General features: G+C 48.1%; 1 protein-coding gene across 8 annotated transcripts in view; it reads left to right on the top strand.

The window, feature by feature from the left end:
• The first annotated feature begins 7,665 nt into the window (after positions 1 to 7,665).
• The window catches only part of LOC144730124 (plasma membrane calcium-transporting ATPase 2-like), a 41,794-nt gene continuing 25,574 nt past the window's right edge, over positions 7,666 to 23,885 (top strand). For 2 of the 8 annotated variants that reach the window (XM_078610699.1, XM_078610700.1), the window contains exons 1-3: positions 7,667 to 7,926; positions 15,020 to 15,651; positions 23,432 to 23,632. In XM_078610699.1, coding sequence (XP_078466825.1) covers positions 15,453 to 15,651; positions 23,432 to 23,632 — 400 coding nt within the window. In that variant the 5' untranslated portion in view covers positions 7,667 to 7,926; positions 15,020 to 15,452. Of the gene's footprint in view, positions 7,927 to 11,904; positions 12,031 to 12,785; positions 12,883 to 15,019; positions 15,652 to 23,431; positions 23,633 to 23,885 lie in introns of those variants that run through there. The other 6 variants (XM_078610703.1, XM_078610701.1, XM_078610696.1 and 3 more) reach the window with 5 other exon arrangements.

The following is a 23,885-nucleotide window of genomic DNA, read 5'->3' as shown; positions in this document are numbered from 1 at the left end:
AAGCTTCCCCAACCCCCCTCTGCAAATGAGTGAAGAACCCCTGCAGTGAACACCGCTTTCACTTGGCAAATTTCACGGCGGCGTCGACACGGTTTGAGTGTTGCTTCCCTCTCGTGGGCTCGCGTGGCTCAGCCAATTGTCCACGTTCACGTTGGGGGGTTTGGTTTGTTCAAATTAACGCTTTTCTATCTCACTGAGGTTGATAAGCATCGTCCATCCCATTAGCTCCGTCCGGTCCGTCTGTCTAATGAGGGGGCATGATATCTGTTGTAAAGGTGATCCGATGGAAACGACATCTTAGTCTAAAGTTGTGCAGCTATTGCCAAAACCGAAATCGGATCAATTTCGTGTGATGAAGGAGCCATATGAGGATCCAATCAAAACCATCACCTTGCCATACATAGCAGGAGTAACCAAAACGATTTCCAAAATCACGAACAAACACAAGATCCAGGTCCGATTAAACACAGTGCATGAATGTGTGATCTGATCCCATCTGTGAAGGACAAGATTCCTGACATGCAATATCCCTGCGTCTAAAAAAACTAAGCTGTATCTGCGGCAGTAGTTACATTGGGGAAACTAAGCGACATGTCTCGGACCGTGTTCGTGAGTATAAGGCAGATTTGAAACACGGTAGGACCAATACTTCTGCCGTGGCTGATCATTATTTTAATGCGGCTGGCTCACACGAAATGCATTTCTCTAAGACGATGGTACTTTGCAAGCCTACTGGCTATCAACAAATATTTGTTCATGAAGCCATCCATATATACAGACACAATTTCAACCGAGAGGATGGTTATAAATTCAGCAATCATCGGAAAGATGTCATCAACCACTTTGGGTCATGACTTGATTTGTGTTTTCTTGTGACCCTCCACCGTCAGCAGTGTGGGTGTGTGGAGCAAGGTGCAATGATTGTTTGGGGGCCCTTTTGGTGGAGACCCACTAACTGCTTACAGTAGGTGTTTCCCACATTAAAATTAGCTGCCTGCCCATGCTGCTGACACACTTGGGCTACGCCCATCTCTAAACCTTTATAAACAGTTTGCCTTTAGAGACTAACCCCCCTTTATCCTGATGACGACCACTTGTGTTGCGATCGAAACGTCGTGGTTTTTGTTTTTATTTTAAAATTGTATTAGATTTTTATTTTATTCAGGTGAGAACCAGGCTACAATCTACATTATAGACTGCCAGTATGCTCACTCAGTTTAATAACCATTGCTTCAGTCTACATCATAGACTGCCAAAATGCTCACCAACTTAAAAACCAGGATACAGTCTACATTATAGACTGCCAGTAAGCTCACCCAGCTTAATAACCATTGTTACAGTCTACATCATAGACTGCCAGTACACTCACTCCGATCTAGAACCAGGCTACAGTCGACATTAGTGTATTTTTTTTAATTAACTTTATTTTTTTTTATCTACGTGACTTTACCGAAAGAACCAAAGAATAGCTTTAGATCTTGCTCTGATATTGCATAATGAGTCGAGCTCCGAGCCAAACCTACGCACTAGATAAGTGGTTCTTAACCTGGGGTGCACGCACTCCCTGGGGGTGCGAGATGACCTTTCTGGGGGTGCGAGACATGGCCAGATTTTTTTATAATGTAATTAATCGAAACAAACTAAACATGGGCACGTAAGCACAACTACTTTGTTTCATTAAACCTACATGTTTATTACAAGGCCGTAGCCATGGAGTTGTGGGGGTCGCTAGCCCCCGAGATCCCTCCCTCGATAATACTAACGGCCGGACTAACATCATCAATCGCCCCCCCGCTGCTAAGCGAACCGCCGCTAGGCTCCTCACCCATGGTGTGGGAGCCGTCACCCGAGGATTCCCCTCCACCGCGGGTCCGCGTAGCAGGCATGGTTAACCACGTACGCGCACACCCACACACAGCTCTGCACGGCACTCACCCAACACTGACCACTCACGTTAGGATCGCGCACCTGTGTTACACACGTCGTGAACGTGCGCGCACACACATACAGCTCCACACGCGATACCCACTCTTGCGCCGCTCTGCGCCGCGCTGGCCGCTCACGTTACGATCGCGCACCTGGGGTACGCCGATTACGCACGCCGAGAGCTTACGCAAGTAACGAGCACACGCAAGCGGGGCACACGCAAGCGGGGCACACGCCGACACAACGACTCAAGCCGCCGCCGCCGTGCGCGCGAGACAAACCGTACAACAATGCGCAGCCGATTACGCGCTCGAGCCGCGGGGTCGGAGGTCAGGGGTCCACCACCGCGCCGCACTTTACGCAAGTAACGAGCACACGCAAGCGGGGCACACGCCGACACGACGACTCGTCCCCTCCCCCACTCGCGCGTGCACGTCAACACAAATATCGTACAAGGACGATTCTCCTCTCACACGGCTGCGTAGTCACGCCAACACACAAAAGTGCTCTCCCCGGGCGTTAACGCACACACCTCCGTACCCGCACAATCGTACAGAGACCACGGCCTTTATGCATACAACGACCACACACTCGCGAATGCAGTGCACGCTAATACCACGTTCCAAAAACACCCAACAACACGGTTTTGTTACTACGCTCGAGATTTTATTAGCCCTTGCTAACCAACCGAGCCACCCGTGTGTGTGTGCGGGCCAGCAAGGCGCTTCTAACCCACACTCTGGTGCCGTGTAGCCCTATTCTATGCTGCGCTCTCTGCTAAACCGCTTTCCTACTCGTCCTTACCCCGAACTAACCCTCTCCTACGGATCCTACTCTCCGCTCTGAGGTGTTGTAAGGCGCGCAACACGATACCGTCTGTAGTCCTTGGTGACCTTGCGGCGCTCAGATCGTCCTGCAGACAATCTAGCGGCACGCCCGATGACTCCTTCGTCGCTGACCCCGTGTCCGAACTCCAGAAGAAGAGAGTTCCCTACTGCCCCTGCGTTTTCTTTTAAACTATTCACATCAAAGGCTAGGCGCCCCCGTCCCGACCGCCTTGGTCTCTCGACCAATCCTGAGCCTAGGATTTCCCGCTCTTTTGCGATCCCGCCGGCCTTTGAACTTTCGACCAATCAGTCGTCCCGGGTCCTGATCCCAGCTATCTGCCTTGCTGACCCGTGTTTGTGTTTGTGTGCGTTTCTAACTGCGGGGCTCTCTGAGCTCGCCGTGGTCGTGCGATCTCAAATCCGCCCACGGCGCCGCAGTGTTACTTGGCCTGGGAAGGGTCCTGTCCAATTCCCTGGCCCTGAGAAACCGTGGGGTAACCCCCCTAGGGGGCCCTCGGGTGAAAACTCAGGGTAGGTGACCCGACCACGAGGCCCTACGTGGGTGCGGGTGCGTGTTTATGTGGGGGGGGGGGGTGATGGGGGCAGTGCGGCGGTGGAAGCCGGGCGGCTCCCTGGCTCGGCCGAGCGGCCCCGTCGCTGTGGCACCACAGAGTCAACATTGGGGAGGACCAAATCTTCTAGGGTGTCTGGGGGTCCCAACCCAGAAAAATATCTAAATTTGAAAACTCATTTCCTGCCTAAAATAAATTCACTAACACATGGGATAATAGTGTATTGTATTACATTGCTCTGTTTTTACTTTTTTTACCATTTCTTGTTTTATTGTATGTAATGGCAGAGATTAGGGATCAATAAAGTACAACCGTAACCACAATCATATGAACAGAAATCTATGCATTGATTTATATGAAGACAAGTCCAGATATTGTGGCCAAGGTTGAGCAAATTGTTGTTTAATTTACATAACATAGCAATTACTTATTTTTATAGCAATATATTGGGGGGGACATTTTGAGCATATTTAAATATTATCATATTATAATTACGGCCTTGGTTTAGTAACATTATATAATGTTTCACGATTGAAAACCAAAGGGGCACAAGGTTGCAGTGAAGGTTAATAACCACTCCACTAGGCGAATCACTCCTGTGATGTATGTATGTTGAACTTCATTCGCATCACACGTAGCCAACCTTGCTAATCGGATGTCGCGTTGGCAGTAAGGCGCAAGCACAAGTAAAAAAGGACACTACATGTTCTTCTGTAACACTGCCATGAAATAAAAACATATCACATGAAGGGTCATTGCCCGAAACATCGCCCATGGTATTATTATTCACAAAAGACTACGATGTTACTTGACTGCACAGTAGGGGACGCTGTAGGTCCTGTATATGACTGGAGAGATTCCCATCCTGCAGACTCACAGCTAGCCCTCGGCAAGGTAAGATACAAGTTAAACGGTAAAAAAAACAAGACTACTTTTACCCTACCTTTTACCTTACCACAATACAATCGCTCTACCATACCTTTTACCCTTTAGCAGGTAAGGTAAAATGTAAAAAGCAACGACCCTTATCCCATACAAATTACCCGATTACAGGGAAATTACTGGGATACAACACATGAAAAGGTTTATAACGATGCATGCTAGGTAGAGCGCTTTATTCATATAAAATACTCTCGAATCGGGCGTTGAGGCTGTCGACGACACCGTCCTCCATAACCTCCACGTCCCAGTCGTCTTGGTCGATGGCGATCTCATCAACAACCTGATCAAGTTCGTCATTGCCATCGTCCTCGGACGAACGACAGGCAATAAGATCCTGCGCCACTCCGGCCCAGTTAGACGGAACCTTCAGGCAGCCGACGCCGACGTCCAGACCTCGCTGCCTGGGGCGAGCACGTTGTGCTTCTTGAGGTGGGCTCTCCACCCCGACGCGTTCGTGTGGGTGGAAAACCACTTGCGTGTGCTCCCACGGGAACGCATGCCGCTGCCTCTTTCGATTGCTGTTCGCAGAAACCCCAAAAATGCCGTTGCTGGCATCCTCGACCTCGTCCTCTAGTACCTCTACCTCAAGAACGTGGACCGTCTCCATCTAGTCCGACATCAATCATCGCAATTTAAAATAGAGGCCACGGACTGCGCCACGGAGCTTTTAGCGGTAAACAAGGTACTGTAGTTACCGGGTAATTATTCGCGCTACCTTTACCCTACCGGGTAATTCTTCTGAGCTACATTTACCCTACCCTTTACCTTACCCCTTGGCATGTCGAAACCTTTACCCTTTAAAAAAGGTAATTTACTTTACCTTGCCGAGGCCTACTCACAGCCCCAAACATCGCGACGTTTTTTTTATATTCACCACTCTTTATTAAAGTTGAACAAATGCTTTGATGATTCAGCTGCACTGGCAGCGGTGCACAAGCACAGATAATCATAACAACAACAACAAGACGTCAACACTTTCGTCATTAAAAGTGTGGCCTTAAATGTAAAAAAACATTTGATGATAAACGTTTCGGGCAATGGCCCCGCTCAAGTGGAGAAGCCAGCGAGGTAGAGTGGATACAAATATCTTTACACCATGGAGACTGATGATAATTCATTCAAATGAAATCGTTCCGCGCTGCACGCGCCCGCCTGATGATTGCGAACGCGTGAAATAATGTTACCCGGGAAACACAAAGACAAAGATTCCCCGCATAGCCGTGACAGATTGTTCGGGCAAGGACTGTTAGCGAGCACTTATGAAGGTCGGGCCAGCACCACGCCCGACCGTATCTTCCCAGTGGCGGTATTTACATTATTTGATGCTGAGTCGACCTAGATGAGGCCCAGAGCCGATTCAGATAATCGGCACTGGTGTTAGCCATGAGCGGGAATCGAACTCGGATCGCCGGGTATATAGAGGGTGCTTCGTAAAACATTTTTTAAACTTATATGGGACTATCGTTTATAATGGAAAAAGAACGGATAATACACTGTAAAGTGAAAACAAATGTAATGTTAATAGCTTTAAAAAGTCAAAGAGTCTCCCACTTGTTCGCCATCATTGTCAACACATGTCAGGAATCTTCTCCATGTGGTCTCCAGAGCTCGGAGGCACATTTCTTGTGGTATCGTTGCAAATTCTCAGAAGTGTTAACATTTTTTTAAGCACCCTGTGTGTATGTTTGTATATGCACACGCAAGATGCGTATGGTAATTTGAATAAGTGGGACACGTACACGAACAATACCTCGGTCATGCAATGCAATCAGGGGTTCTCCCTACGTCACGAGGGACAACACAAAGATCCCCCGTATAGCCTTCAACAGACTGTTGGGGCAAGTGCTGTTAGCGAGCGCCCTATGAAGGTCGAGACCGCACACGAGGGGGTCGTTGTGGCCAACACCACGCCCGGCCGCCTTTGTAATTCCAATTCTGACATTTACACACCGCACTGGGTACCCATTTAAGGCTGAGTCGACCTAGGAGAGCTCTGATACTTGGTTCATATATATGTATTGCCACTGTTATAGGTCGCGACCGGGAATTGAACTCGGGCCGGCGGCTTTCGTAGGCGCAATGCGCTAACCACTGCGGCACCGCTCCCCCCCACACACACACACGAGGTGACCTCTCCACCTGAAGCGTCGTTCTCTAACTTCTGCCGGGGCTACGTTGTAAATAGAATAGAATAGGGGCAGCGCGGTAAGGGGCCGTCCATAAATGACGTCACTCACCTAGGGGGGGAGGGGGTCAGACATTTGTGACGATGTGTGACGAGGGGGGGAAGGGGGTCAAAAATCGGCCAAAATCGCGTGACGTCATTTATGGACGGCCCCTAACTTCCCATTGTTGTACTGTACTCGCTACTGGCTCCCGCCTTCATCGAGCCAGCAGTGTCCAGCGCGGTGAAGTATGGTGAAATAATAGCCACCCTAAACCCCGCAGCCTTGGGGAAGCTGTCATCTAGCGGTGGATTGACAGACGGCTGTCAACCGAACACGGTATTTCCTGAATGTAACTAGTGGCCGCTCTGCACCCTTCCAAACTACGGCAGTACTGCAGTTTGTATACGGGGACTCCTCTACTTACGAACGAATTGGGTTCCAGAGGTGTGTTCAGAAGTCGATTTGTTCGTAAGTCCAACTTTACTCCTGTCGATTCAAACATGTTGTACGGCGTGTACACTAAACACGGGTAATGGTTTTAATAGTTGTACAATCTCCTGTAGATGTAGATGCCACTGGTTATTCACGTTCTGCAGATGTAGATGCGACCGGTTCTTCATGTTCTGCAGATGTAAATGCCACCGGTTGTTCATGTTCTGCAGATGTAGATGCCATAGGTTCTTCATGTTCTGCAGATGTAGATGACAATGGTTCTTCATGTTCTGCAGATGTAGATGCCACTGTTTCTTCACGTTCTGCAGATGTAGATGCTCTTCACGTTCTGCAGATGTAGATGCCACCGGTTCTTCACGTTCTGCAGATGTAAATGCCACCACCGCCATCTATTGTGCGGCGGTTAAACTTACGACTCTCGGCCCGAACAGGCAAACTGTACATACGGACAAGGTTTGTTCGTATCTCTGAAAGTTTGTAAGTCGAGTGGTCGTAAGTAGAGGAGTCCCCGTATTGTATATAGAATCACAGCTTAAAGGCGCAGCCCTGCAATAGCCGGCTCACGCCACTGCTGGCGGAAAGGGCCTAAACTCACCGCCACCCCCACCCGCTCGACCCACCCACTCCATCCCCAAGCAGGTGATGTCATTGACATCTCCGTGGCGTCGTGCGCGGGAGTTGCCACCCCACAGGGTGCGTGCGCTCACCAATGAGCGAGCTCCTCTGACCACGTGGAGGGGCAATGCGTGGTAATGATGGGGGGGAGGGGGTCCAAAATACGAAGATAAAGGAGAGAGAGAGAGAGATACGCGCTCGCACATCCCGATAAATGGGCACACCTGTGCCTCTGCGCTGCGTGGCGGTTCACCTCTGTTGCACACTTGCTCGGCAAGCATCGTCTGGTTTCTGCTGGAGCTCACCTCTCACGCTGATGGCAGAGCAAGCTGTTGGTTGTTTGTTGTTGTTGCTGATGATAAGAGAGACCTTGAGAGTTGGCGACCGAGACAACACGGGCGGAGTCGTTTCTCCTGAACACTGGTAAACTCGCGCGCGCACACACGCTCATCACCTGTACACAGATAATGATGTACGCGGTACTGTATGTACATAACGAAAGCCATGCGTTTTTCAGCCGTGATTTATACACCATGCCGAAAGGCCTTCCCAAAGCCATCGCCATCTCTCACGGTCGTACGGCGTAACAATCCATGAGGCACTCCGCATGGACGATCACCTGTGCACGGGTAACGCCATAGGCACCCGAATGCAGGAAAATCCAACAGTCGCTCACCTGTGCACAGGTAACCCCACACACAGGTCACCTGTAGGTAGGTAAAGCTATATAGATGCTCGCATGTGTGCAATTAATTATACAGACGTTCACCTGTGCACATTTAAAAAGGGCACATGACGCGCTCACCTGCTGTGAACGGCTAAAGCTTCACATGGGCGTTCGTCTGTGTACAGGTGAACTCCTACACTCAACATGCGCACTTGTACAACTACTATATAACGCCATAGAATGCTGTATACAGGTAACCCCACCATAAAGACGCTCGCCTTACACCGTTAAACCAAAACATATCTCACTTGTGTACCGGTAAACTACAGACATTCACCTCTAATAAGTATGAGATTATTGTTGTGAGCTGGCAGGTTCGTATCATTCTAGATTTAAAGTTTATATAAACTCCTTAACTCCGGCATCTCTTCCACTTCAGTTAAGATTTTATTGCTGTGGTTGTCACACCTGATGATGATGATGATTGCTTGTGTTGCAATCAGAACGTCGTGATTTAATTTCTTTTTTTCACTTACGTGACTTCACCGAAAAAACCGTATCACATTGTTGTTGTCGTTTAGTGTTTGTGCGAAGCCGCTCGTATTGAATAGCCACCACGGTCATGGTCTAAACCCGACTACTCGCGCATACGCGCTGGATTATGTGACACCGTAAATAAACACAGCATGCGGTATTTTATTCGGAAGTGCTTTCATTAGTAGAACGGAAGCCTTCGGGTAACTGTCCGGGCAAATCGCGATTGCATATTTGCAAATATAGTATTGTGCTGAAGTGCTCTTTGTTCTGGTTTAGTCTCCAAAGTTTCGCGCAAGACTTTCATCAATGTGGCCGGTGTTTTGTTCGGACCAATTCCTTATAGCAACGCAACTTTACGCTGCAGTTTAGAGCATTTTGGGTAATTTTCACTAAACCCAAACAATATTTTTACCGGGTAAGTCCCCACTGAGCAAAATGGCTCTTTTTTTTTTTTCAAAAACGACATGGCCGTAAATGGTATCTCAACTTCGTGGCTTACGTGGAAATGTACAGCAGCCACATAGTCTAAACGCATGTTTATAAATGTGGAGGGGGGGAAAACCTGAGGACTTGGAGAAAAATCCACGCACATAGGGGAAGAACGTGCAGACTCCAAATATACAGGCGTCGGAGTCGGGATCGAACACACGACTTCCTGTATACCAGGCGTTGGAGTTAACATATTTCCACCTTGGCTCCCAACACACACAAACACAAACTGAAAAGCACAGAGAGATGATTGCTTGGCGTTGCATTCAGAGACAGCAATAAGAACGTGTGTATTTGAACTAACGACCTCCTATATACCAGGCGAAGGTGGTTAACATCTCGCCATATAAAACTTGCCCCAAACCTTGGTCTCTAGACCTGAAGGCAAAACCTCAGATCTGACAATAGACTACCCATGGCGTGGGTGGAGTCGTGAAATGGAGATTGAGCGGCTTGAGATGCAGCCACATCATCCCACATGTCTATGCCTATCATCATCAGCAGCACGAGCCATGATCTATCCACTGCCGGATGAGTGCACGCCACTTGTGGTGCTTTTTTATATTGCCCCCCCCAATCTGGATTCAATAATCTCTATCAATATTTTCATTGTAATCATTAACCTTGTGCTTTTACCTGAGCTATATTAAATTACGATTTCCACTTTTTGCAACCGCTTACCTGTGGTATATTTCCAATAACCCCGGTTTAGTTTCACCTGAACAGATGTATTTATACGGTAATGTAATTAAACTACTCCTTCGGATATTGTCGGGTTGATGTTGTGAAACCAGGTGAGAACACAAGAGACCAGGATCGAATCTCATTTGCAAGAGCGACCTTGGGGGTAGTCTGCCAGGGAGAGGACGATGATTGCTGCAGCTGAGTGTAGGGGCGCCACGGTGGCGAGATGTTAACTACCTCGCCTGGTATACAGGAGGTTGTGGATTCGATCCGGACCCTGGCGCCTGCTGTATATTTGGAGTTTACACGTTCTCCCCGTGGTTGCGTGAATTTTTCTCCGGGTCCTCCGGTTTTCCCCTCCACATTTTAGAAACATACATTTAGGGTATCTGGCTGCTATAAACTTCCACATGATAAGCCACTCCATTGAACTATCATTTGCGGTTGGGTCGCGTCTGAAAAAGAGCTACATAGCTCAGTGGACCTTACCTGGTAGAAAAAATAACTAATAGTGTAAATAATCTCAATTGATTAAAGCCACGACACCCAACCATAGTTTATCCACTGCTTGATGAATTTCTCCCCACATTTTAGTTTTGACCTTTGTCCACCTTCAATGACTTGCCTCACCAAAAATGTCTAGAAACATATAAATTATATAAAAAAAAAACACACACATTTATAAAACATGTAACAGTTTCCCTGAGATGCAATAAAATAAAAGTCTGAAGAGGAGCCAGGCAAGGAGATCGGGTCTCGCCAAACCTATACCACAGAGAGACTCTAATATAATTTCTTACAATTATATTTTAGAAATAAGGGCACACAGATAAACGTCACTAGCATGAGTAGTCCTCTCAGATTCGCTGATGGCAGCCATTATAATGAGCAATTTGTAATGAACTATGGGAAACGATTGAAGCACTTGATCGAGAAGGCTGCCTCGTGAGGCTACAGATAAAAACGACCAAAACAAGTCGTATACGAGTTGGTTGAACGAATGGGAAAAAAACTTTCGAATGGGGAAGAAAACTTTTGTCGGAGGGGCACAATCACTAAGCACAATTACTTTAGCTTAGTTTCCATTGACCTTGCTTATGTAACATCATCCAATGTCCTCTTGATAATTGGTGCTGAAATCTTCCTGGAAATTATTTTTTCCCTTCTGCTTTTTTGGTGTTGGAATATATTCACTTGCTTATCTTCTTAATTCTCTTATTCTGTATGATGGCAATGTGGAGGTCTGCTATGTATGTTTGTTAAACCCTTTTCGCACCGTACGTAGCCAACCGTGCTAATCAGAGGAGCGGGGAAATAACAACTGAACACAAAACCACGACGAGAGGGCTACAGCAGAGAAAGTTCTCGTGGGTTTGCTGTTCCTCCATTGAAGGAGCGCAAACTACAAGGGGTTTAATGTTTGGGTTGCATGACAGCAATCGCCTTTAATTATCCCCTTATTTCCCCATCAACTAACTGTGGCATACCGTTTATACTGCTTGGTTGACGGTGGAGGAGGTGGAGAGGATTTCAGAAACCTGTCCCCTTTTATGCACCGGTGGATCGATTTGAAGTGGCGATGCTCTTGGGTCCCCAACTCCAGAGCGCCGACTGACCATTCCACCGTGGCAGGTGTTACTAGACGTAATGCCTACGGAGGCTGGGTTGAGAGACACGTGCGCGAATGTGTGCTCTTCAGTTCGCGAGTTAATTTGTACCGAGATGCATTTTTTTGTAGAGAGGGAGACCTGGCACACGGAGACCTGGGGTCTCTTGCAGCTTTGCAGGCCGGTGTCTGTTACTCATTGATCTGGCCAGGGATGAAAGTTTACGCTGAACCAGGGTGAGCAGGGGGGAGGGATTGTGGTTAGAACACGGGCTGCTCTATGGGTGAGAGAATGTGGTGGAAATAAAAGTGGGGGGGGGGGGGGGTTGCACGGGTTCATCGGTTCATCGTGGTCGTTGCCTGCTCAGCAGATCGCTCGTGTGACTTAAATAGACGGAGCCCCGCCTGGCTTTGTTTTGATTCATTCTGGCTTGGATGTTGGCAAGGTGCAAATCGGGCAGCGGCTAACACAGTGGAGGTGACGGCACTGGCAGAGCACGGAGAGCAGAGCTGGCTTCTGCTCTGCTCGGCGTCGGTGCGACTGGTAATATACTTCGAGAATCGGGTGACGAAAACATTCCTCGCGACGCGTGTTTTTTGTGTTTTGATTTCATGTTCACCAGCGATGTGGATGAGAAACGTCAAACGTGACGGTGACTACGACTACTTGCGAAGCCCCAAAGCAAATCACGGCCGACTGATCGTAGAATCCTAAACCGGAGATCGGAGCACGAATGAGCTTGGCGAGACGAAACTAACGATTCTGAGTGAAGACTCGGACTGAGATCGTCCGGCTGAGTTCACTTATTTGACCGACCTGATAACATTGGATGTGGGGGGGGCAAAGGTGGGGGATGAATCCCCCCACCTCCCCCCACCCACCTTGCACCAACATTAAATAACGGAGCAGACTTAATGCCTGACCGCTTTCGTCAACTAGTAAAAAAAATGACTAATCTCTCCACGTGCTGTCATCGACAAGGCACCGAAGCTCAGACCGGGCTCTTGGCCTTCATCGTAGAGCCGAGCGTCTCGTCTTTCTCGCCAGCGTTCTCATTGGTCTCGAGCCACCGGGGAACATCGATCAATAAATGAGTCTGAGGCCAGTTCGTGTTTTCTCCACCACTGGCAAGCGGCGGAGGTGAGCACGGTGGTGTGGGGGGGGGGCAGTGGCTTGAGTTTGCGGTCACTGTGCTTGAGGGGCGGCCGAGCTGCTTGAAAGGTGATCTGCCACGTGGACCGCTCTGCTGATCGGGGTTTGGGATTGTTAACGAATTAAGTAAACCATTTCGGCGTGCAGGGGGATGCTGCCATGGTGTAACGGATGTTCCACTCGACTTGCAGTCGAGAGGTCGGCCCTGTTCCATCTGATCCCAGTGCCTCTTTCATTTTGAAGGTATAAGTCACGGCGAGTCTGGGTTTGTGCGTCTGATGGGCCATGTGGCTGACCATGGGAGGTCAATCGCTGGCCATGGCTAACATCAGTGCTAAGTGATATCTGAACCAGCCCTGTGTCTTCCTGTGGGTTGACTCGGCCTCAAATGAGTACCTGGCAGAGTGCAAATGTTGCCACTAGGGAGACAAAGGCGGCCGGCCGTGTTGCTGGCCATCTACCCTCTTGTTTGCCATGCTGACCTTCATAGGTGCTCACTAACAGCATTTACCCCAACAGTTTGTTAAGGCTATACGGGGGAATCTTTCTCCTTTAGTGTGTACCTGCGTGTGTTATATCTGTGTAAAATAGTTTTGGAACCTGCTTTAAGTCTCCTTTCAGTTGACTCTGCCTTCATTGTGCACTTGGTATTGCGTGTGACCGTCAGGTGGCTAGACGTGGTTATTGGCCACGCCACCTCTCTCTCGTGTGCCATGCCAGCATGATTAGGCGCTTGCTGACACCACTTGCCTTGGCTATGTGTCGGGGTCTGCTGGGGATTTGTGCATTTTGGGTCCAGCAAACGCAAACTCGGTCTGGAAAATGCCTGTCGCATGGACGCAACTGGGAAAACGCAGGAGGATGTTTGCACCTCGAGCGGTTATTGAAGGATGAATGGAGTCCAAAACGATGAGATAAAGAGGGGACTGCCAATCGTCAGGAACGGAGCTACGGAGTGGTGGCCAAACGGAGGGGGGTTAAGCGCCAAAGCGGGGGGGGGAGATGCCTGTCATGTAAATGGAATGATGAGATCGGCTCGGGTGCAGGCGCCGGGTGGATCGTTGTTGCATTGCGGGACTCGAGGATGGTGACATTGTGGAAGCTTTCATCCGGGCAGTGGATTGCTCGTGGTTGTTGATGACAAATGATGACTTTGTCGCCCGAAAACGTTTGTATGTACGTTGTGCATCTCTCTGCTGCTTTGCACACGCATCGGTTTTTGTTCCATTTGCTACTTGGTTAATTGTAAACTGAGGCTAAGCATAGTGAATTTCGCCACTGGGCGCCACGATGACAGGATGTTTAATACCTCGCCTGGAAAACAAACAGACTCCTGTATATTTGGAGTCTGCATGTTCTCCCCGTGGTAGCGTGGATTTTTTTTCCAGGTTCTCCAGTTTTTCCCTCCCACATTTAGAATAAACGTGCGTTTAAAGTATTTGGCTGCTATACATTTCCACGTAATAACCCACTGAGTTGCACAATCGTTTGTGGCCAGGTCGCTTCTGAAAACGAGCTGTATCGCTCGGTGGGCTTTACCTGGTAAAATAAATATATGTTTTTTATATAAAAGAGTTATAGGTGGCTGTGTGGGCAGTGCTACAAAATCAATTGTTGTACTTTATATGCTGCCTTGCCATTCCTGGCCACGGCCAACTTGGATATCAGAAGTATCAGACCTGGGCATTCCTCCCCACCCCCACCCCCCCAACCTGCACCAATTCGCACTGACCCAGCATGGTGAAGTCGGGTCAAATAACCAGCACGGCGCAGAGACACACTTGTCCAGCGTTTCATTGACATATACATACATACGTGTGCCTGTGTGCGCAAGGGGGAGCAGAGCGCTGGGCGGCTAAAACACAGTAAGTTGGCACAGTTGGTGCATCTGCCAGCCATCCCAGTCGGCCAAACCCATGGCACCTGGGTCTGTACCATGACCTCCTACCAGCGGGCCTTCGACACTTCACGTGGCTTGAAAGTGCACGTCGCCTGGCACAAGCGCCCTGGTGACGTCACCGCCACTCAGTGGCGAATGGCTGTTGTTGTTGTTGAGGGAGCGTTAGGGGAGTGTGGTTACCGCGCTGCGCTACAAACCCAGCGACTCGAGTTCGATTCCCACTCGCGGTCAACACCAGTGACGATTATCTGAGCCACCCCAACCTAGGTCGACTCGGCCTCAAATGAGTACCTGGTGCAGTGTGCAAATATTGTCACCTCGGGAGACTAATGCAGCCGGGCGTAGTGCTGGCCACCCACACCCTTTGTATGATGTGCCAGCCTTCATAGATGCTCACTCGCAACGCTTGCTCTTACAATCTGTGAAGGTTACATGGGGGGGTCTTTGTTTGCCTGTGTCTCTCTCCTTTTGTGTCCACAGATCTTTCCCGTCGCCCGGCCTGGCTCAACTGGGAGTTGAGGAAATGACTGCAGGTCACACGGAGTTGACTCTGGGCTTTTCTCTGACACCAGACAGATGATCGCACTCCCACCGAACACAACCCAAACCCCATAGCACTTAAGGGTGCCCTATTAACACACAGGCACACAACACTATACAATCGTACGCTACACCAGAGCTCGCCTAAGCTCAACATTGATTCACATAGCCCAGTGTTCACATTATTTATGATCAAAGGCGCTCCAGTATAGCGATACTATATAAATACGATCAAGGTGCAGGCCTGCAATTCCTCGCTTGTGCCACTGCAGGCGGAACGGCCTCCACCAGAGGAAGTTCTGGAGAGCCCCCCCACCCTACCCCACCCCCCTCGAGTGTAATTAACTCTACTTGGACAATTGTAGGATCGATAATGAGTGACCCTCAGGATGGGTTCGGCTGCTCCCTGGCGGAGCTGCGCACTCTCATGGAGCTCCGCGGTGGAGACGCGGTGGGGCGCATCGTGAAGGAATATGGGCGGCACGAGGTGGGCCACGGCGGCGGCGACGACGACACAGCGGTGCAGGGAGCGACAGAGCTGTGCCGACGGCTGCGGACGTCGCCCACGGACGGTGAGGTTGACGCGGACGTGGACGGGGGGGTGGTCGCGAATGATTCCGCCACATGCTCACCGCAGTACACTCGCCACCACGAAAGACGGAGATCACCCGTGAAGCCTTTAACAGACTGTTGGGGGCAAGTGCTGTTCGTAAGGTAGCATTTATGAGAGTGCTGGCACGGTACGCATGGGGGTGGGTGCCCAGAACCACGCCCGACCGCCTTTGTCTCCCGAGTCTGTCTTTTCTTGGATTTTCTGTTTGCACTTAGTCACACATTCACTTTAAGTTGTTTTCTTGTTAATGTTTTTTGTTTGTTGCGGTTGCATCCGATTCAAGAGCCGAATGGCTCACAGGGCTATTCCTAATAAATGAACTTGATCTTGAGTGGCGATGTTTACACATTGTACCAGGTACTCATTTGAGGCGGCTGGTCGTCCTAGGGCAGGCGCAGGACCGATTCGGATAATTGCACTGGTCTTCTTAGGTTTTTTCGGTAAAGTCACGTAGAAAGTAAAATAAAATAAAAACAAAAATCACGACGTTTCGGAGGCAACACAAGTCTCCGTCATCAGGTGGGACCGTCACAGCCAGATTAGCTGTATCAAGTGAGGCAATGATTCAAGATGTAATCCCTTAAAAGCGAGTTGAGGGGGGAGGGAGAGGGAGGGGGGAGCTCATCAGACTATGGTAGCCAATGAAAGGAACGTATCGGGAGGGAGGGGGGGCGAGGCCAAAAGGGTGGGCGATGGACGTGGAAGCGCTTGTGCGCAAGCGGCCAATTACTGCACACGCCAACACAATGGAGAGAGAGGGGGAGGGGGGGTCTGATACACATGATAGACAAAAGAACGAAAATGCCCATGTTTATACCAATGCTGGCTGAACAATGAAGAGAGTACTGTTAAAATAACTGGGGATGTTAACACTCTGTAAAGTACAGTAAAATAATAAATTAAATTAAATAATAGAATACGACGTTTCGATTGCAACACAAGCAATCATCATCAGGTATAATGAAATAGCGACATAAAATCTAACCAGAAAACTATAGACAGACATATTAGCAGACAGATATCACCAAGATACATAGCGAGAGCAACACAGGTAACAGAGAGGGGTGATCGTCTCTGTGTGGTGGCCTTAAATAGACAGGGGGGGCGGAGGCAGAGAGAGGGAGGAGGGTTAGAGAAAAAATTAGCATATCAATGAGTGGTCAACAGACGTGGTGCTGCGAATGCGATGGCACGGCAAGCAAGCCTGAAAATCAGGAGAAGGACACACTAAAATTAAATAACCTAGTAAAATATCGAAATGTAATGTAATACAACACAGAGGGTCGGTCAACACACAATTAACGCATAGCCTGGTTGATTACGTATTTCAAAGATTGCTAAGTTAGAATTTAAGTGTGAACAATCTAAAGAGAGGACACAGGCAGAGAAAACAAGTCGCCAGAGAGAGAGAAAAAGATAAGCTTAAAACTTCCCCGTAGAAGTGGTTCAATCTTAATTTTAGAACTTTCGTGACTGCAGGAATTATTATTTGTTTCTTTCGGTTAAGTCACGTCTAAAGATAAAATAATAAATTAAATTAAATAATAGAATACGACGTTTCGATTGCAACACAAGCAATCATCATCAGGTATAATGAAATAGCGACATAAAATCTAACCAGAAAACTATAGACAGACATATTAGCAGACAGATATCACCAAGATACATAGCGACTTGTTTTCTCTGCCTGTGTCCTCTCTTTAGATTGTTCACACTTAAATTCTAACTTAGCAATCTTTGAAATACGTAATCAACCAGGCTATGCGTTAATTGTGTGTTGACCGACCCTCTGTGTTGTATTACATTACATTTCGATATTTTACTAGGTTATTTAATTTTAGTGTGTCCTTCTCCTGATTTTCAGGCTTGCTTGCCGTGCCATCGCATTCGCAGCACCACGTCTGTTGACCACTCATTGATATGCTAATTTTTTCTCTAACCCTCCTCCCTCTCTCTGCCTCCGCCCCCCCTGTCTATTTAAGGCCACCACACAGAGACGATCACCCCTCTCTGTTACCTGTGTTGCTCTCGCTATGTATCTTGGTGATATCTGTCTGCTAATATGTCTGTCTATAGTTTTCTGGTTAGATTTTATGTCGCTATTTCATTATACCTGATGATGATTGCTTGTGTTGCAATCGAAACGTCGTATTCTATTATTTAATTTAATTTATTATTTTATCTTTAGACGTGACTTAACCGAAAGAAACAAATAATACAGTAAAATAGTGCCTGTCAGATAAGATGGTCCAAAAAATTTGTGATTAAGTCTTTTTTTTGCGTGGTTGATAACATCTTTCCAATGATTACTAAGTTTGTACCCATCATCACGGTTGAAATTATGTCTGTGTTTGTATATTTGTATGGCTTCATGTACAAACCTTTGATGGTAGCCGGGAGGTTTGCAGAGAACCTTGGTCTCGGAAAAGACAATTTCATGAGAGCCCACCGAGTTGTAGCAATGATCGGCCACGGCAGAAGAATCAGTTCTGCCGTGTTTCAGATCTGACTTGTGCTCGCGGACACGATCAGAAACATGACGTTTCGTTTCTCCAATGTAGCAATCACCACAAATGCAACTCAATTTGTAGACTCCAGGATACTGTAAGTCAGGAACGACATCCTTCACAGATGGAATCAGATCACGGATGTTATGCACTGTACTGAATCGGACTTGGATCTTATGTTTGTTTAGAATTTTGGAGATCTTTTTGGTCACGCCAGCTATGTATGGTAACGTGATGGTTTTGGTCGGAGTTTCATGTGGCTGTTTCTGTGTGGTGGGAGAGACAGCTTGGCGGAAAGTACGGTCAGAGTATCCGTTCATCCTGAGGGCCCGATGTACATGTCTTAATTTACCGGTCAGGTGGTGTTTGTCAGAAATGCCATGTGCTCTGTGGTATAGCGTTTTGATGAGAGAGACATGTACATCGGGCCCTCAGGATGAACGGATACTCTGACCGTACTATCCGCCAAGCTGTCTCTCCCACCACACAGAAACAGCCACATGAAACTCCGACCAAAACCATCACGTTACCATACATAGCTGGCGTGACCAAAACGATCTCCAAAATTCTAAACAAACATAAGATCCAAGTCCGATTCAGTACAGTGCATAAAATCCGTGATTTGATTCCATCTGTGAAGGATGTCGTTCCTGACTTACAGTATCCTGGAGTCTACAAATTGAGTTGCATTTGTGGTGATTGCTACATTGGAGAAACGAAACGTCATGTTTCTGATCGTGTCCGCGAGCACAAGTCAGATCTGAAACACGGCAGAACTGATTCTTCTGCCGTGGCCGATCATTGCTACAACTCGGTGGGCTCTCATGAAATTGTCTTTTCCGAGACCAAGGTTCTCTGCAAACCTCCCGGCTACCATCAAAGGTTTGTACACGAAGCCATACAAATATACAAACACAGACATAATTTCAACCGTGATGATGGGTACAAACTTAGTAATCATTGGAAAGATGTTATCAACCACGCAAAAAAAAAAGACTTAATCACAAATTTTTTTGGACCATCTTATCTGACAGGCACTATTTTACTGTACTTTACCGAGTGTTAACATCCCCAGTTATTTTAACAGTACTCTCTTCATTGTTCAGCCAGCATTGGTATAAACATGGGCATTTTCGTTCTTTTGTCTATCATGTGTATCAGACCCCCCCTCCCCCTCTCTCTCCATTGTGTTGGCGTGTGCAGTAATTGGCCGCTTGCGCACAAGCGCTTCCACGTCCGTCGCCCACCCTTTTGGCCTCGCCCCCCCCCCCGCCCCCCCTCCCTCCCGATACGTTCCATTCATTGGCTACCATAGTCTGATGAGCTCCCCCTAAGTTTGTACCCATCATCATTTTCGTTCTTTTGTCTATCATGTGTATTAGACCTCCCCTCCTCCTCTCTGCCCATTGTGTTGGCGGGTGCAGTGGCTGGCCGCTTGCGCACAATCGCTCCATTGTGTTGGCGTGTGCAGTAATTGGCCGCTTGCGCACAAGCGCTTCTACGTCCATCGCCCACCCTTTTGGCCTCGCCCCCCCTCCCTCCCGATACGTTCCTTTCATTGGCTACCATAGTCTGATGAGCTCCCCCCTCCCTCTCCCTCCCCCCTCAACTCGCTTTTAAGGGATTACATCTTGAATCATTGCCTCACTTGATACAGCTAATCTGGCTGTGACGGTCCCACCTGATGACGGAGACTTGTGTTGCCTCCGAAACGTCGTGATTTTGTTTTTATTTTACTTTCTACGTGACTTTACCGAAAAAACCTAAGAAGATGATTTCTTGCAGTCACGAAAGCTTCAAATCTAGAATTAATTGCACTGGTGTTGGCTGTAAGCGGGAATCGAACTCTGGTCGGCGGGTTCGTTGCGCAGTGTGCTAACTACCGCTCACCACCACCACCACACACACACACACGCGTGCACGTGTTGATGTGTGTAGCAACACATGCACACCACCACTTTCCACTTGCCACCACACACCGAGTTTCACGCATGCACACATGCCATTGCTCCATGTTCAAAAGACAAAGATCCCCCGTGTAGGCGCTTGTAAAGATGATCCCTGGAAAACCCCATCCGTGTGAGGGGGCAGCGCTCGATCCCTTCACAGATAGGACAAAAGATATTAATTCACATTTGCCGTGTCGCCCTTCTCCTGGCGAGCCAGAGTACGGCACCTCGACGGCCACATGGAGGGAGTTGGCAACATTCGTGCGATCCACCAGCCCTTGCCCCTACGGCGCTGGTTTGCGAGCGCGCGCAACCACCACCGTGTTGACTGGTCCCTCGGTCGCCATTTATTGCCCTTTCGCGATTTTTTTCATTGGCACGTTGTGTTTTCCAGACTGCCAAATGGGGGCCAATATAAATTTACCATTATCTCGGTGGCTGGGGGTAGACTGCTCAAGGCTGCGGTGGTCGGGGTACGTTATCCGTGTGGACCCACCCAGCCGTTATGTTTATTTGAACAAACAAAAAAATTGTAATCGGATTGCATGTTTCATTGATGCCGTCGATAGCGAGGAGGCCCCGATGGCTCGGAGGTCGGAGTGTCAAGCCTGGCACCGCTGAGATCTTGCATTCCAATCCGGATTTTCGGCCAATCATTACTTTTTTTTTACACACCAGGCTTTGCAAGTGCAGTGATTTGATGTTCCCAGCCCGATCACCAATGATTGCATAGAAAAGTGTATGAACATTCTCCAACTTAATTTGGCTAAATACCGGGTAAGTGAGAAGGGAAAAGATCTGATTGATGTTTTACACACCTTGGCTGTAGCAGGGTGAGTGGGGACGTACTGCCTCCCGTCGCTGAACAGATCTCTGAGGTCGCTCTGCAGTATCCGCTTCCGTGGGCCGTTCCAACACTGCACTGCAAAGGATCGGAATGGACGCTTCGTCCCATGACATGACACCACTTGCAAAATCGGAATAACAGAAAGTTAGGAAAGAGAAAAGTGTTTTGTAAGTTTTTAAAAAAATGTGCGTGATAAACACTGCTGGTGGTGCTTCCCTTCTGACGATGTCTATCCTGAAGTGTTGTTACTCCGACAACCACATGGTAATGTGGTCGTACAGAATTCCATTGTTGTGGAATCACCCCTAAGAATATCCATCCTTTATTCTAGTGACCGTTTCCTGCCCCAAGGGCACTTGTTTACAATGTTTCTCTAATCCACTCCCTATCTCTCGGTAATTTCAAGCACTCGCCGTCTCTCCACGCTGCTTAGTGCAGTTTTCAGCTTTCGATTTTATATTTTTCCATAACAAATCCACGTTTACTATCCGTGTGATCAGTCATTACTCTTTATGATTATGATTATTTTCTTCAATGCTTTACGAACTTTTTATTGTTGGCTGGCAGTTTGGCGATTTACTCAACTTGTGCTCGCACATCACTCCTAGCACAGTCTCTGAACTCTCTATTCTAATTTATTATAATTCTAAGGGTACCACGGTGGCGATATGTTAACTACCTCGCCTGGTATACCGGAGGTCGTGGTTTCGAATCCGACCCTTGACACCTGCTGTATATTTGGAGTTTGTATGTTCTCCGCGTGGTCGCGTGGATTTTTCTCCAGGTCCTCCCTCCATAATTAGAAACACGCATTTAGAGTTATTCGGCTGATATGAATCTCCACGTGATAAGCCACCATGTTGAGCTATCAGTTGTGGCCAGCTAAGGCCCACTGAGATGTATAGCTCGGTAAAATAAAAATAAAATATATATTTTAATTTGCATTGTGGATTACAAATCCTAAAAGTGACGTCCCGCTCAATTGAGCCTCGATGCTGGCGCTCATCTCCTCCAGGTTACAGCGTCAGTGGTCGTAAATTCCACATGTGGGGGCGAATCTATCCGTAGACCGCCACAACGTGATGCTCATTTAACAACCCCAAAGGGATGTTGTCGTAACGTTTTGAGCTGCCCCGAATGGACGTCTGTGAAAAAGAGCTTCATAGCTCATCGGATTACTCCAGTATCAATAAATATTCTGATTCTGAATCACCAATCTTCACCTTGGTGAGCGGGGGGGGGTAGTGGCGAGCACCAAGTGATGCGATCTTCGGCCTTGGATTTTGCACCTTTTTCATAAAGTGTCACGTTTTCTTGGAAAATAATGCCTCGCGTGAAGATGAGAAGGAACAAAAAAACAAGTGGTTTATAAACTGAGCCATAAAAAAAACTTTATGTTTTCCACTATCACGAGATGCGTGCAGATTGTACCGACTTTAAAAAAGTTCTGTCGGCAGTTTGACTTTATTATTCTTGTTGATTGCATGAATGTTACTTTTTATCTACGCTTGTTAACCGAAAAAAACCTGTAATTATGGAGATATTATGGGTCGGCAATTGTGTCAAAATTGCAATCTGCCTCCCTATGTGTGCATTATAAAACTACCCCTGCTGTGATTGCTTGTTGTTTATGATTTTCTCCGGAGTTTGTATTGCTAGGCTCCCTGGCTTGCCATCTCTCTCTCTCTTTGTGTATGTATGATGAGAGCTCGGTAAAAAAAACACAAAGGCATGGATTGAGAGCACGAAATGTGTGCTCCCCAGTTGGTCTACTCACGGTGAAAACCGTCCACACGCCGATCGCGACTACATCGATCGGCTTAAAATCGTCCCAGTTTTCTTGGAGCCCCACAGTTTAAGAAGTGTGATCTCCATCTACAACTCGGGCCCATCTATCTGCCCTCCCTCTTCCCGCTTCTGAAGAAGGGACATTGCCCAATGTACACTTGTGTGGGGAGTGGTAGTGCAGTGCTTGGCGAGTTGCACTACGAACCCGCCCAGCACTAGTGCCGGTTGTGGGCCTCCCCAAGGTCTACTCTGCCTCAAATGAATACCTGGCATGGTGTGCAAACGTCATCACTGGAGAGACAAAGGAGGCCGGGCGCGTTGCTGGCCGTTCCGGCCTTAATAGGTGCTTTCTAAGAGCACTTGCCCCAACAGTCTGTTCAGGCTAAACGGGGGAGATCTTTGTATGTACATTGAAATAATGTCACACCATACGTAGCCAACCATGCTAATTGGAGGTGTGGTGGGAACGGACGACAAACTAAACACAAAAAGCAATTTTTATTAAATGAGTTTTCCAATCTAGAATACATCAGCCCGTTGTGTACTTGTTTTGTATTAAGAGGCAGTGGTAACGGTGAGTGTGCAGAATTATTACTTTGAACTCGTTGACGAGCTACAGCCGATGACGACGATGATGATGACCGACAGGCCTTTCGGGGGATCCCGAGGACCTGGAGCGGAGGCGGACAACTTTTGGACGGAACCACATCCCGCCCAAGAAGCCCAAGTCGTTCCTGGCGCTGGTGTGGCACGCGCTGCAGGACGTGACGCTCATCATCCTGGAGGTGGCTGCGGTCGTCTCCCTCGGCCTCTCCTTCTACCGGCCACCCGAGGGCGAGAACACGGAACGTGAGAGGCCACCAAACATCTCCCGGATTGGCCGCCAGCGGTCCCAAAACAGAATAGAATTTTGGGACCAATTTGCCAAGTACTCAAGCTTAGTAAACCTATACGTGATCCTCAATACACACCTGGAACGTCTGCTAAAATCTGCATAACGGCTTCGTGTCGTAAAAGGCGATCCGATTTTTGTCACTCGTCTTGTCGTTGACATTCTGTCGTTGGTTAGACTCAAAGTCGCTGGATCTAGTTGGGGGGGGGG

This window comes from Lampetra planeri, chromosome 34 (genome assembly GCF_965212315.1).
Source record: "Lampetra planeri chromosome 34, kcLamPlan1.2.h2, whole genome shotgun sequence".
Lineage (NCBI taxonomy): Eukaryota > Metazoa > Chordata > Hyperoartia > Petromyzontiformes > Petromyzontidae > Lampetra > Lampetra planeri.
The sequence above is the reverse complement of the archived record's forward strand: the minus strand, read 5'-3'. Positions and strand labels throughout refer to the sequence as shown.